General features: G+C 50.8%; 1 protein-coding gene across 2 annotated transcripts; it reads left to right on the forward strand.

The window, feature by feature from the left end:
- The first annotated feature begins 780 nt into the window (after positions 1-780).
- krt8 (keratin 8) lies at positions 781-8,720 on the forward strand. 2 transcript variants are annotated; one of them, XR_009930025.1, is made up of 9 exons: positions 781-1,264; positions 2,898-3,106; positions 5,326-5,386; positions 5,537-5,632; positions 5,877-6,041; positions 6,211-6,336; positions 7,019-7,239; positions 7,380-7,493; positions 7,783-7,917. XR_009930025.1 is itself a non-coding variant. In XM_062460453.1 (9 exons), exons 1-9 carry the CDS (start codon positions 872-874, stop codon positions 8,261-8,263), a joined length of 1,593 nt encoding a protein of 530 aa, XP_062316437.1. In that variant the 5' UTR covers positions 781-871; the 3' UTR covers positions 8,264-8,720. The 2 variants fall into 2 exon arrangements, 1 of the variants encoding a protein (XP_062316437.1); XM_062460453.1 differs by lacking the exon at positions 7,783-7,917 and adding an exon at positions 7,986-8,720 and having other exon boundaries at positions 7,380-7,423.
- The last annotated feature ends 6,411 nt before the right edge of the window (positions 8,721-15,131 follow it).

Below are 15,131 nucleotides of genomic sequence, written 5' to 3' on the forward strand. Positions count from 1 at the left end.
GTTTGACCAGTTTCCATGTAAACAAAGTTTAATCTCTGACAACAAACTTGACTACAAAACCAGATTCCAGGAAACCAGTCATGTCCCCTGCATGGACACAGTGTCCCTGTGAGGAAACACAGATCATCTGGGGACACTCTCCTGGAGTCCTGATGAAAACCGGATTATCTAGCTGCATGCTACCTGTTGGCCCACGTTCAGCTCATACTGCAGCCAAACCCTAAGCATTCACACACACATACATACACACACACATATACATACACCTACACATGCATAAACACATACATGTTGTATACATACAGACACACACACACTGCAGTGTAGTACTGGCAGCCATGTTGCCATGACGCTAGCAGACTGACACCTGAATAATGGGGGATATTTAAGTATGTAAATGAGAGCTTTACTCCATGACTCAGGTAAAACTCTCCAAGCTCAGTGAACTACGTTGTTGTGGGTTAGTTACTAGTTCAATACCAGTTTGAAGTTTCTGTCCTCCACCCTGCAGAAGACTTGCAATTATCACATTCCCTCGTGGCTTTCACATTCCTGCAGGTCTCACCCACCACCCCTGGAAGAGCCTGTGCAGTAGCCCCCACACAGCAGAGCCGAGTCCAGCCAGGTAGCCTGCAGCCAGCCTGCAGCCTCTCTCCCCCAGACACAGAGACTCCTGTTACAGCCACTCCCCCTTCTCCCTTTCACCCAGAGCCCTGTCCAATCAGAGCAGGCCCCTGGCCCCTCCCCTGAGCCAGTCACTTAAAACCATATGGGAAGCGTCTGTTCTCCCTACCCAGATCAGCCCCTCCACTCTGCCTGCTTGCCTGTCTGCCTGTTCCCCTTCATCAGTCCTCCGTGTTCCAGATCCAGGATGTCAGTCAGGAAGAGCACCAGCTACACCGTCAAGTCATCGTCTGCGGGCGCGGCTCCCCGGAGCTTCAGCAGCATGTCGTACTCTGGGCCCGCCACGGCACGGCAGAGCTACAGCGTGAGGAGCTCCTACGGCGGGGCGAGCCGTGGGGTGGGGGTCGGCTACGGAGGCACCGGGGGCTTCATCTCCAGCTCCTCTGCCTACGGAGGAGGCATGGGCCTGGGCATGGGCATGGGCGGGGGGAACATGGCTCCCATCACGGCCGTGTCTGTGAACAAGAGCCTGCTGGCCCCCCTGAACCTGGAGATTGACCCCAACATCCAGACCGTCCGCACCCAGGAGAAGGAGCAGATCAAGACCCTCAACAACCGCTTCGCCTCCTTCATCGACAAGGTGAGTGCTGGAAGGCCTGTCTGTCTGGTTTAGCAGTAGAGTTGTACTTTGCCTTGTGATGATTGCATCTAGAAAGAATTCAATGTTTGAGCTTTAAGATATGAGAGGTTCAGCCTTGCTCTGTCTGGATGAACAAACGCATGTCTTTGAGAGAGAGAAAGAAAAAGATAGAGAATGTGTGAAACAATGTTGAAGTGCCCTTCATGAGGCAAAGCAGAGCTGATAGGAATGTTTATCCTGGGTTATCTGAGGCGACCGACATGATGGTTTGGCAGGAGTCCTTTTATAGTGATGAAAAGCAGACTTGCTGGGTGGGGGAGGGAGAGAGTAAGAGGGGGGGGGAAGAGCGAGAGAGGGAGTGAGTGAGGGCGTGTCATTGCTCAGATCTCTCTATGTGTTACCTTGGGACTAGCCCAGCCCTGGGGTAGGGTGTGGCTCAGTGCTGGACACACGCACAAGGACACACACAGAGACACACATGGACACACACACTCTCATGCACACACACACTCTCCAGCAAATGGTGGTTGAATGGAAAAACACATTCATTTTTTAGAACATTGTGTCAATTTGTTCATTTCAAAGGGTGAGGTAGTTGCTGAGTTGTTCAGGCAGTGTGTGTGCATGTGTGTGCATGTGTGTGTGTGTGTGTGCATGTGGGTGTGTTTGTCAGCCCCCCACCCTAGTCTCCTCTGGAGGGATATTGAGGAGGTCAGCTGGACTTGTGTTCTGGCCCTCTAGATTACGTAAGCTTTCTTACAAAAAGCCTACATTTATGTGATCATGCAGAGAGAGAGAGCCTTCGCTCTCCCTCCTTGACTCCTGCCAGTGGCCTGGTCTCACAACCAGGAGAGCCAATGGAAGACGAGAGGATCCTTTTTAGGGCAAGTTCACCTGAGCAAAGTCCACAGCCATATATCTTCTGTCTTTCACAGTTATCAGAGACAACATTCCAGCTGCCCCGCTTCCCCTCCTCCCCCCTCCCGCTGCCCCTCCTCCCCCTCACACCTACACTGTGGTTAAATATTTACCTTCACAGGCTGTGAGCACGACCACACCTAGTTTCTCACACTTATTCCTTATCAATCACTCTCCCTCTCCCTCTCTTTGTGTCTCTCTCTGTTACCGTCTGTCTTTTTCTCATTGTCTCTCTCCTCTCTGAGCCCTCTTAAATCCTAACCTCGCCCTTAAAAAACAGGAAAACACGGAACTGGGTTTCCATCACCCTGCAACCAAAACACTCCCCCAACAATCACCCTCCCAACCCTTCCCCTACCCCTCCACACCCCCTCAACCTCTTCCCTGCTAACCCTTCCCCTGCTAACCCCTCCCCCCTGTCATCACCTCCCCCTCCAACCCCGTCAGGATGCAGAGTCACCAGAGTTTCCTCAACAACAAACTAACTCTAACAAACCTCCATCCTGTCAGACACTGTTGTTTCTCCTGGAAGCTGCAGGCTCAGTACTCAGCACTGCCCAAGGATCCATGACCCACCCATCCCCTCCCTCCTCACCCGTCTCTCAATTTCTACCCCCACTCAGGTGTACTTTCTGGTCACCTGACAGTAGTCAAGTTAGTCCTCAACTTCCTGATCAACTGACCCTTGCTCATCTTCTTCTCTTGCTGGTCCCAGGTGCGTTTCCTGGAGCAGCAGAACAAGATGCTGGAGACCAAGTGGAGCCTCCTGCAGGACCAGACCACCACACGCTCCAACATCGATGGCATGTTTGAGGCCTACATCGCTAACCTGCGCAGACAGCTGGACGGCCTGGGCAACGACAAGATGAGGCTGGAGGCTGACCTGCACAATATGCAGGGGCTGGTCGAGGACTTCAAGAACAAGTGAGTCTGGGTCCAGGACCAGGACCAGAGTTAGGGTTAGCCCTGGACAGGACCAGGACCAGGGTTAGGGTTATCCCTGGACAGGACCAGGGTTAGGGTTGGCCCTGGACAGGACCAGAGTTAGGGTTATCCCTGGACAGGACCAGAGTTAGGGTTGGCCCTGGACAGGACCAGAGTTAGGGTTGGCCCTGGACAGGACCAGAGTTAGGGTTATCCCTGGACAGGACCAGGGTTAGGGTTGGCCCTGGACAGGACCAGAGTTAGGGTTGGCCCTGGACAGGACCAGAGTTAGGGTTATCCCTGGACAGGACCAGGGTTAGGGTTGGCCCTGGACAGGACCAGGGTTAGGGTTGGCCCTGGACAGGACCAGGACCAGGGTTAGCCCTGGACAGGACCAGAGTTAGGGTTATCCCTGGACAGGACCAGGGTTAGGGTTGGCCCTGGACAGGACCAGAGTTAGGGTTGGCCCTGGACAGGACCAGAGTTAGGGTTATCCCTGGACAGGACCAGGGTTAGGGTTGGCCCTGGACAGGACCAGAGTTAGGGTTGGCCCTGGACAGGACCAGAGTTAGGGTTGGCCCTGGACAGGACCAGGACCAGGGTTAGCCCTGGACAGGACCAGAGTTAGGGTTATCCCTGGACAGGACCAGAGTTACGGTTAGCCCTGGACAGGACCAGGGTTAGGGTTGGCCCTGGACAGGACCAGGGTTAGGGTTGGCCCTGGACAGGACCAGAGTTAGGGTTGGCCCTGGACAGGACCAGGGTTAGGGTTGGCCCTGGACAGGACCAGAGTTAGGGTTATCCCTGGACAGGACCAGGGTTAGGGTTAGCCCTGGACAGGACCAGAGTTAGGGTTGGCCCTGGACAGGACCAGGGTTAGGGTTGGCCCTGGACAGGACCAGAGTTAGGGTTATCCCTGGACAGGACCAGGGTTAGGGTTGGCCCTGGACAGGACCAGAGTTAGGGTTGGCCCTGGACAGGACCAGAGTTAGGGTTGGCCCTGGACAGGACCAGAGTTAGGGTTATCCCTGGACAGGACCAGAGTTAGGGTTGGCCCTGGACAGGACCAGGGTTAGGGTTGGCCCTGGACAGGACCAGAGTTAGGGTTATCCCTGGACAGGACCAGAGTTAGGGTTGGCCCTGGACAGGACCAGGGTTAGGGTTGGCCCTGGACAGGACCAGAGTTAGGGTTGGCCCTGGACAGGACCAGAGTTAGGGTTGGCCCTGGACAGGACCAGAGTTAGGGTTGGCCCTGGACAGGACCAGGACCAGGGTTGGCCCTGGACAGGACCAGGGTTAGGGTTGGCCCTGGACAGGACCAGGACCAGGGTTAGCCCTGGACAGGACCAGAGTTAGGGTTGGCCCTGGACAGGACCAGAGTTAGGGTTGGCCCTGGACAGGACCAGGGTTAGGGTTGGCCCTGGACAGGACCAGGGTTAGTTGAGGCTGAGATGGTCATGTAGGTGTGTCAGCTCCCAGACGGCCTGGTTCCTGGTTATACAACCCTGGTCACATGACCCTGGTCACACGACAGACGTTGTGGTAACCTAACACCTGTTCCAGAAGCACACCTAACAGATCGGCCAATCAAACGTTGGCACGCTCGTACCTAGCTCTGGGCCAGCAGAGACTCAGGCAGGACATCTGCCTCTCCTCCTGCCTCCCCCTCTCCTCCTGCCTCCCCCTCTCCTCCTGTCTCCCCCTCTCCTCCTGCCTCCCCCTCTACTCCTGCCTCCCCCTCTCCTCCTGGCCTCCCCCTGCCTTCCCCTCTCCTTCTGCCTCCCCCTCTCCTCCTGCCTCCCCCTCTACTCCTGCCTCCCCTTCTCCTCCTGCCTCCCCCTCTCCTCCTGCCTCCCCCTCTCCTCCTGCCGCCCCCTCTCCTCCTGCCTCCCCCTCTCCTCCTGCCTCAGATAGTTAGAGAGAGGAAGAGGGATTGAGAGAGGAAAAGGGATTGAGAGAGGAAGAGGGATTGAGAGAGAAAGGGAGAGAGAGAGGAAGATAGAGAGAGAAAGAGGGAGAGAGACAGAGAGAAAGAGGGAGAGAGAATGAGGGAGAAAGAAGGTGAGGGGGAGAGGGAGAAAAAAAAGAAACAGAGAGAGAGAGAGAGAGAGAGAGAGAGAGAGAGAGAGAGAGAGATGGTTAGTCCTCAGGACAGTTTTCTTGCCCCCTAGTGGCCATGTTCGGTATTGGCTCACTAATTGCTCTTTTCTGCTCTTCAGGTACGAGGATGAAATCAACAAACGTACCGAATGTGAGAACGACTTTGTTCTCATCAAGAAGGTATGCTTGCATCCCCTCACCCTCACCCAGCAATCTAGCAGTGGTACATATTGATACCAGACAGGATTCATATCACCTAGCATCATGGATCATTTTGGTCCCTGAATCTCAACACAACTCATGCTTCATCTTTGTGTGTGTGTGTGTTAGGATGTGGATGAGGCCTACATGAACAAGGTGGAGCTGGAGGCCAAGCTGGAGAGCTTGACGGACGAGATCAACTTCCTGCGCCAGATCTACGAGGAGGTGGGCACATTACATAATTTCCTGCTCTGGGATTGGTTAAAACAACATTCTGGCTCTGACCAAATTTGACTGAATATACACATGCCATTATCTAGTAAAAAACAAGCCATTTGTAGAAACTGGGTCTGGATTGGAGGCTAACAGAATAAGAAATGGATGTCTCTCCGCCCTCTCTCCGCCCTCTCTCCGCCCTCTCATATCTCTCCCACTCCTTGTATCTCTCCCCCCTCCTTCCCCCCTGCAGGAGTTGAGGGAGCTGCAGGGGCAGATCAAGGACACCTCAGTGGTGGTGGAGATGGACAACAGCCGCAACCTGGACATGGACTCCATCGTGGCTGAGGTCCGCGCCCAGTACGAGGATATCGCCAACCGCAGCAGGGCAGAGGCTGAGACCTGGTACAAGTCCAAGGTAGGATTCTGACTCCCTGACTTTCTGAATCATGACTCCTGACCTGAATCATTGCTCCTCACTCATGACTCCCTGAATCATAACTCCCTGAATCATGACTCCTGATTTCTGACTACCTCTCTCTTCTGAATCCGGAATCCTAACTCATGTAGATTATGTTTTTGTTCAGTATGAGGAGATGCAGACATCAGCTACCAGGTATGGGGATGACCTGAGAGCCACCAAGACAGAGATCTCAGACCTGAACCGCATGATCCAGAGGCTGACGTCTGAGATTGACTCTGTTAAGGGACAGGTACTGAACACTACATTACCCACAATCCACCTCGACAGGTTACCTCATGCAATTAACCCTTGTGTAACCTTCGGGTCATTGTGACCCTTCAGTCATTGTGACCCACCGTCGTGTTGCAACAACTTTGCCTCCTCCTACTTAATACAAAAATAAAGTGAAGCATTTTCTTTTAACCGTCGCGCTGTCTCAGACCCCCCACAGTGCGAAGGTTAAAAAAAAATGCTTCACTTTATTTTTGTATTAGGTTTAGGTTAAGTTGTCGCAACACGACAGTGGGTCACAATGACCCGAAGGTTCACAATGACCCGAAGGCAGCACAAGGTGTTCATGTGTTTACTCCAAATACATCAAATGAACTACAGGAAGCTGAGAATAGAGTACATAGCTACAGGAAGAATATGCTATTACAACAGAAGAGAGGGCCTAATGGAAACAGTTAGAACTAATGACAATGTGTTAATTTAGCAGACGCTTCAATCTAAAGCCACGAACGGGGGGGATTTAAACCTGGGAAATCTTTATCTGCGGTCAAATGCTCAACCACTGAGCTTTAACCACCCTCATAAAGTATATAAAACACACCCCTGAACTACTGACCTGAGCCTCCTCCTCTCCTCCTCTTCTCCTCTCTTCTCCTCCTCCTCTCCTCCTTCCCTCCTCCTCCTCTCCTCCTCTTCTCCAGCGTGCTAACCTCGAGGCCCAGATAGCCGAGGCGGAGGAGCGTGGAGAGATGGCGGTGAGAGACGCCAAGGGCCGCATCAGCGACCTGGAGAATGCGCTCCAGAGAGCCAAGCAGGATATGGCACGCCAGATTAGAGAGTACCAGGACCTGATGAACGTCAAGCTGGCCCTGGACATCGAGATCGCCACCTACAGGAAGCTGCTGGAAGGAGAGGAGGACAGGTGAGGCTCCTGGGAAACCCAACAAAGCTGCTTCAGTTTCCTGCTCTCTAAATGCTCTGCTGGGGTTCAGGAATATCAGTCTAAGAACCCTGGGGATCCACTTGTAACTAAGTCTTCTATATGTATGGTTGTGTTTCCAGGCTAGCGAGCGGGATCAAGTCCATCAACATCTCCAAACAGAGCAGTGAGTCCTGATCCTCCCACACCCTGCTCAGTTTAAGGCTCCAACCATTACACTTTCATTCCACAACTACCTCATTGTCCCACAGCTACATCATAATCCCACAGCTACATTATAATCCCACAGCTACATCATAATCCCACAGCTACATCATTTACATTTACATGTAGTCATTTAGCAGACGCTCTTATCCAGAGCGACTTACAGTAAGTACAGGGACATTCCCCCCAAGGCAAGTAGGGTGAAGTGCCTTGCCCAAGGACACAACGTCATTTGGCACTGCCGGGAATCGAACTGGCAACCTTCAGATTACTAGCGTTACTAGCCCGCTTCCCTAACCGCTCAGCCACATGACTCCCTACATCATAATCCCACAGCTACATCATAATCCCACAGCTACATCATAATCCCACAGCTACATCATAATCCCACAGCTACATTATAATCCCACAGCTACATCATAATTCCACAGTTACCTCATAGTCCAGCAACTACATCCTAGGTGTAAATCCCTCCTGCACTCTTACACAGTCACATCCTCTCAGCTCTCCTATCTCCCCCACAGCGAGCTACAACTCCTTCCCCATGGAGAGTGTGAGCAGCAGCTACAGCAGCGGCGTCTCCAGCGGTTACGGTGGCGGTTACGGTAGCGGTTACGGTGGAGGTTACGGCTACGGCTCTGGCTTGGGTTCGGGCAGCTACAGCTCCGGCAGTGCCTACGGGAGCAGCAGTGGGCACGGGAGCAGCAGCGTCACCCAGAACAAGAAGAGTGTTGTCATCAAGATGATCGAGACCAAGGACGGCAAGGTGGTGTCCGAGTCCTCCGAGGTTGTGGAGGACTGAGGGGTGAAGCTGCCCTGAAGCAACCAGCCACAACTGCACTGTCAGGAGCTGGCTTAGGGTTAACCCTAACCCTGTCAGGAGATGTGGCTGCAGAAGCAACAAGCATTCTAATCCAACCAAAGATTTAGAAAATGGACCAAGGATTCCTTAGTGATACTGAATACCGGCTTGTGCCTTTTTATTTTTTATTGTGTACTAAAACAAAGATATTGCTGTGTGCCTTTCTCAACATTCCATTACCGACCTATGCCCTCTGACCTCGGGTTTGACCTATGCAACAGGCCTGACCTCTAATCGCCCTTAGACCAGAGAAGGAGTGTGTGTGTATTGCAGGCCCAGACATCTGGTTAGCAGATAGTCTCCTGTGTTCTCCTCTCATCCCTGGCTAAAGCTGACACTCTGCAACTGCTAGCCTAAGAGTTTTTTGCTACCAAACAATAAAAATCTTACTGACAAAGCAATTTTCTTGTCTTTACTTTTCTCTATGGTTTACTGTCCTTTCACACTAATAGAGACTAGAAACAGGAATTTCAGTGAGTCTCACCAGCTTGAAGAAAGCAATGAGAAGCGTGACTCCATTCCAGATCTCAGATCTTCAGATCTCAGATCTTCAAACTGCTGATGTGCTGAATACACAACAGTAGACGTCAGGATTAGCATTTAGTGAATGTATGTCTACATAGTTGGTTGTTATTGTGTACAATTTCCCTACATTAAAGAGATTTGATGATAAATTGTGTGGAAACTTGGTTTCACAATATTTTGCAAATGTTGCTTGTTTAAAGAGGGACAGCTAGCAATTGTTAGCTTTTAGATTACTCAGGGTTCTGTTGCTATAGGTTGCGAGTCACCTCTGGTGAACTTCTGCTACACCTCAACCTTGATATGTTCAAGAGGGGACAAGGCTGGTCTCATATAGCATGGCACCAGGGGGCAGTGTAACACGCCATCTCACTTGGTCCACCAGGGGGCAGTGTAACACGCCATCTCACTTGGTCCACCAGGGGGCAGTGTAACACGCCATCTCACTTGGTCCACCAGGGGGCAGTGTAACACGCCATCTCACTTGGTCCACCAGGGGGCAGTGTAACACGCCATCTCACTTGGTCCACCAGGGGGCAGTGTAACACGCCATCTCACTTGGTCCACCAGGGGGCAGTGTAACACACCATCTCACTTGGTCCACCAGGGGGCAGTGTAACACGCCATCTCACTTGGTCCACCAGAGGGCAGTGTAACACGCCATCTCACTTGGTCCACCAGGGGGCAGTGTAACACGCCATCTCACTTGGTCCACCAGGGGGCAGTGTAACACGCCATCTCACTTGGTCCACCAGGGGGCAGTGTAACACGCCATCTCACTTGGTCCACCAGGGGGCAGTGTAACACGCCATCTCACTTGGTCCACCAGGGGGCAGTGTAACACACCATCTCACTTGGTCCACCAGGGGGCAGTGTAACACACCATCTCACTTGGTCCACCAGGGGGCAGTGTAACACGCCATCTCACTTGGTCCACCAGGGGGCAGTGTAACACGCCATCTCACTTGGTCCACCAGGGGGCAGTGTAACACGCCATCTCACTTGGTCCACCAGGGGGCAGTGTAACACACCATCTCACTTGGTCCACCAGGGGGCAGTGTAACACGCCATCTCACTTGGTCCACCAGGGGGCAGTGTAACACGCCATCTCACTTGGTCCACCAGGGGGCAGTGTAACACGCCATCTCACTTGGTCCACCAGGGGGCAGTGTAACACGCCATCTCACTTGGTCCACCAGGGGGCAGTGTAACACGCCATCTCACTTGGTCCACCAGGGGGCAGTGTAACACGCCATCTCACTTGGTCCACCAGGGGGCAGTGTAACACGCCATCTCACTTGGTCCACCAGGGGGCAGTGTAACACGCCATCTCACTTGGTCCACCAGGGGGCAGTGTAACACACCATCTCACTTGGTCCACCAGGGGGCAGTGTAACACACCATCTCACTTGGTCCACCAGGGGGCAGTGTAACACACCATCTCACTTGGTCCACCAGGGGGCAGTGTAACACGCCATCTCACTTGGTCCACCAGGGGGCAGTGTAACACGCCATCTCACTTGGTCCACCAGGGGGCAGTGTAACACACCATCTCACTTGGTCCACCAGGGGGCAGTGTAACACACCATCTCACTTGGTCCACCAGGGGGCAGTGTAACACGCCATCTCGACACAGCCAAGCAGCTTTGAGAGTACATTTACATTTATTAATTTGGCAGACGCTTTTATCCAAAGCGACTTACAAGAAAGAGCTTTACAAAAAGTGCATAGGTCAATGATCATGAACAACGAGATAGCCCCAAAACATTGCGGGTAGCCAAAACATGAAGCATACATTGTGAAAAGCAAATAAGTGGCAGTGGGTAGAACCAGAAGAGCATGTAGTTAAACAAATTACAATTAAACAACGTGATCCTCGAAAGTGCTATAGTGTACCTGGAGGAAAGCAAGCAACAATAATATAATTCACAGCGAGTACAAGTAGTTAAATCAGTTACAATTAACCAACAACTGCAACAAGTGTCATTATGTTTCTGGAGGAAATAAACTAACATCTGATCCATTGTACCATTGTACTCCCGGAACAAGTGTGCCTTTAGCCTATTCTTGAAGGTGGAGAGACAGTCAGTGTCTCTGATGGAGGTGGGGAGATGATTCCAGTGTAGTGGGAATCATCTCCTAACTCTAATCATCTCCATCACCCTAACCCCTCTAGTGTCCCGTTCACTGCTCGGAAGGTCAGTACCAGGGTCTTAAATCTGATACGGGCGTGATGGGTAGCCAGTAGAAGGAGATGAGGAGCGGGGTAACATGAGCGTCTGGGTAGGTTGAAGATTAGGCGGGCTGCTGCGTTCTGAATCCTCTGGAGAGGGCGGGTTGCGCATGCTGGGAGTCCGACGAGAAGCGAGTTGCATTAGTCGTAGCTTCGTAGTAGTAGCAGAATGATGACAGATGACCTTGAAGCAGCTCTTGCAGACTGGAGTGCAGTAGTGACTGACAGGAGGGCAGTTTCTGTGGAGTGGCCAGTCTTGAAGCCTGGTTGGTTGGGGTCTAGTATGTTGTTCTGAGAAAGAAAGTTAGTTGATTAGATACAGCACGTTCAATTGTTTTTTAAAAGAAGGGTAGCAGTGATACTGGTCTGTAGTTCTGGAGGACGGCAGGGTTAAGGGAGGGTTTTTTGAGTAGAGGGGTAACCCGGGCCTGTTTGGAGGCTGAGGGGAAGGTGCGAGAAGTAAGAGAAGAGTTAAGGACATGGAGAAGAAAAGTTATGATGGAGGGAGAGATGGTTTGGAAGAGAGGAGAGGGGACTGGATCAAGGGGACAGGAGGTAGGGTGATGAGAGAGAATGAGGTCAGAGATCTCTGCCTCGGACATGGGAAATAAATGGTTTAGACATTTAGTTGGGTCAGTCATAGAGGGTGAGTGAGTAGAAAAGATAGGTTCAGGGAACTGATTGCTAATGGCCGACTTACCCAGATTCGTTAATCTGGGAAACACGGCCAATATCAACAACTTTCTTCTCAAAGAATGAGAAGTCATCTGCTGTCAGGGAGAAAGGTGGGACAGGGGAGGTGTGTTAAGAAGGGTGGAAAAGGTTGAGAAAAGTTTGTGAGGGTTTGAGGCAGAGGTCATTTTGTTCAGGAAGTAGTGGGTTTTAGTAGCAGTTGTGTGAGCAGAAAAGGATTTTAGGAGGGAGTGATACTTATCAAGGTCCAGAGAGTAACTCCTGTTTTGCTAACAGAGCAATGTGCAGGCCCATGTAAGAAGGTACTTTACTACCTTCACAGCTGGTTTAATGTAATTACAGTGTGTCAGTACATAACAAAACGCTAAAACCCAATATTTTTTTATCCTGATCTTAAGGAATAATTTGAAAATTGGAGATAGATTCAGAGACATTTCTGAGCAATTTACGGACAAACTCTGCCTCAGTAAGATGCAGAAGCAGGCAATAGAGTTCAAGTTCAAGTCTTTTATTGTCAGATGCACAGAACAACACAGGGTCAGACTGGGCACTGAAATTCTTAGGACAAGACAACGCAAAGCAACCTTGCATAACATAACATATAAGTACACAGAACATAGATTACATCTATAATGAGCTAAAATATAATAAACCTCCTAATATACAAATAGAGAAGTCAGCAGCAGTACATGTTTGTCAGACATGAGGGGAGGGACAGGATCCCAAAACCCCGCACATGCAGGCCTCCACCCTGACTCTCCTGCATGCAGGCCTCCACCCTGACTCTCCTGCATGCAGGCCTCCACCCTGACTCCTGCATGCAGGCCTCCACCCTGACTCTCCTGCATGCAGGCCTCCACCCTGACTCTCCTGCATGCAGGCCTCCACCCTGACTCTACTGATTTTCTATCCTCAATATGTCCTGAGTAAGGAGAAAAAAAATAGGGGAAAGTTTCGAAAAACACCCAAATATAGCCTATTCATATGCCTATTCATTATTTTTCTCACGTGAATAGGGTAAACATTTTAACCTTTAGATATCACCATGAAAATAATGAGTTGATTACTTACATTAAGACAAACAGAAAAGGTATTACAAGTTTTTTGAAGTAGTTTGTTAACATGGGCAAACGATGCATAATCTAATTAGGTATGTGCCAATTTGCATAAATACCACAACAGATCTAAACGTTGGGTATAGCCAGATGAAAATGTCTTGTTGAATCTTGTTGACACATAACTTTTTTTCCTAAAATGACTGGATTGGAATTCAACCCTCCTGGCCCTCTGCTGTGTACATGCAAATCATGTCTAGGGAGTCAGGTGGCTGAGCGGTGAGGGAATCGGGCTAGTAATCCGAAGGTTGCCAGGCACTAAGAGGCTGGGGGAAAGGCTGTAAGAAGCCGGGGAAGGCTGTAAGAAGCCGGGGAAGGCTGTAAGAGGCTGGGGAAGGCACTAAGAGGCTGGGGGAAAGGCTGTAAGAGGCCGGGGAAGGCACTAAGAGGCTGGGGGAAAGGCTGTAAGAGGCTGGGGAAGGCACTAAGAGGCTGGGGGAAAGGCTGTAAGAGGCTGGGGAAGGCTGTAAGAGGCCGGGAAAGGCTGTAAGAGGCTGGGGAAGGCTGTAAGAGGCCGGGAAAGGCTGTAAGAGGCCGGGGAAGGCTGTAAGAGGCCGGGGAAGGCTGTAAGAGGATGGGGGGAAGGCTGTAAGAGGCTGGGGAAGGCTGTAAGAGGCCGGGGGGGCTGTAAGAGGCTGGGGGAGGGCTGTAAAAGGCTGGGGGGGTGTAAGACGCTGGGGAAGGCTGTAAGAGGCTGGTGGGGGGGGGCTGTGCCTGGGTTAGGGTTGGCTGTCAGACCTTGAGCTTGATACATAATAACTGTCATTGAGAGGTTGGATTATTTTGCTGATAGTTTCTTCTTTTGTTCCTCTGACCAGAGATGGGAAGTAACAAAGTACTTTGTTACTGTACTTGAGTTGATTTTTCTACCCCTCTACTTTCTACATTTTTAAGCCAGGCTTGTTACTTTAGTTTTAATCTGTATTTGTTGGTGAATAATATTAGATAGCACCCAATTGCTGTTAAAGTACCAAGTCAATGAAGTGTATCGCCAAGTACAAGATCAAGACAAAATCAACGTATTTATTATAGATCTATAAGGTGCAGGTGTCTGATACACTCAAGTTGAGCATCTCAGAGGACTGGACAAAGAATACAGGAATCAGGGCTCTAACCCTAACCCTTAAGGTCTTTGCAGTCAGTGGCGGAACCAGACTTTTATATATGGGGTGGCCAAGGGGTGGCCAGGGCTACTTCAGGGGGTCCACAGACCAAGACTGAAAATGTGTGTGTAACCTTAGCCTGGCATGTAAGCAGTGTAAATTATTCATATGATTGCTGATGAGAAATAGCAATTCAAATTCACTTAAGCCTGAGTTCTTCAATGTGGCCTAGTATGGTCCACTATGGTTACTTTAATCAAATTATACATTTACATCTACCCCCTCCCTGAGTACCTTACTGCGGTGGAGGGGTTTGCGTGTCCTAATGATCCTGGAAGCTATGTTGTCGGGGGCTTTGGCGGTCGCGGAGGCAAAAACCCGGGCGTGGGAGGAGTTCGGCGAGGCCATGGAGAACGACTTCCAAGCGGCTTCGAAAAGGTTCTGGACCACCATCCGGCGACTCAGGAGGGGGAAGCAGTGCACTGTCAACGCTGTATATGGTGGGGATGGTGCGCTGCTGACCTCGATGGGGGACGTCCTGGATCGGTGGAAGGAATACTTTGAAGACCTCCTTAATTCCACCAACACGCTTTCTGACGTGGAGGCAGAGTCTGGGGACATCGGGGGGGGGCCCTTCTATCTCTGGGGCTGAGGTCGCCGAGGTGGTTAAAAAGCTCTGCGGTGGCAGGGCCCCTGGGGTGGATGAGGTCCGCCCGGAGTTCCTTAAGGCTCTGGATGTTGTAGGGCTGTCTTACATTTACATTTATTCATTTAGCAGACGCTTTTATCCAAAGCGACTTCCAAGAGAGAGCTTTACAAAGTGCATAGGTCACTGATCATAACAACAAGATAGCCACAAAAACATTGCGAGTAGCCAAAACATGAAGCACACATTGTGAACAACCAAAGTAAGTGCCAAAGGGAAGAACCATAAGAGCATGTAGTTAAGCAAGTTACAATTAAACAACATGAACCGCTATAAGTGCAAGTGTACCTGTGGAAAAAAAAACAAAAAAACAAGCAACAATAATAAAAACAATATATCACAGCGAGTACAACATTTTTAAATCAGTTACCACTAACCACAAGAGCAACAAGTCTCTAAGCAAGAGTCATTGTGATCCTTGAGGAAACTAACATCG

This window comes from Osmerus eperlanus, chromosome 4 (genome assembly GCF_963692335.1).
Source record: "Osmerus eperlanus chromosome 4, fOsmEpe2.1, whole genome shotgun sequence".
Taxonomy (NCBI): Eukaryota; Metazoa; Chordata; class Actinopteri; order Osmeriformes; family Osmeridae; genus Osmerus; species Osmerus eperlanus.

What these genes read in the sequence shown, in the direction of transcription:
- krt8 (XM_062460453.1), top strand. Translation starts at nt 872, where the DNA reads ATGTCAGTCAGGAAGAGCACCAGCTACACCGTCAAGTCATCGTCTGCG. An exon ending in AGACCTGGTACAAGTCCAAG is followed by an intron (nt 6,042 to 6,210) that starts GTAGGATTCTGA and finishes GTTTTTGTTCAG; the next exon opens with TATGAGGAGATGCAGACATC. An exon ending in TTGACTCTGTTAAGGGACAG is followed by an intron (nt 6,337 to 7,018) that starts GTACTGAACACT and finishes CCTCTTCTCCAG; the next exon opens with CGTGCTAACCTCGAGGCCCA.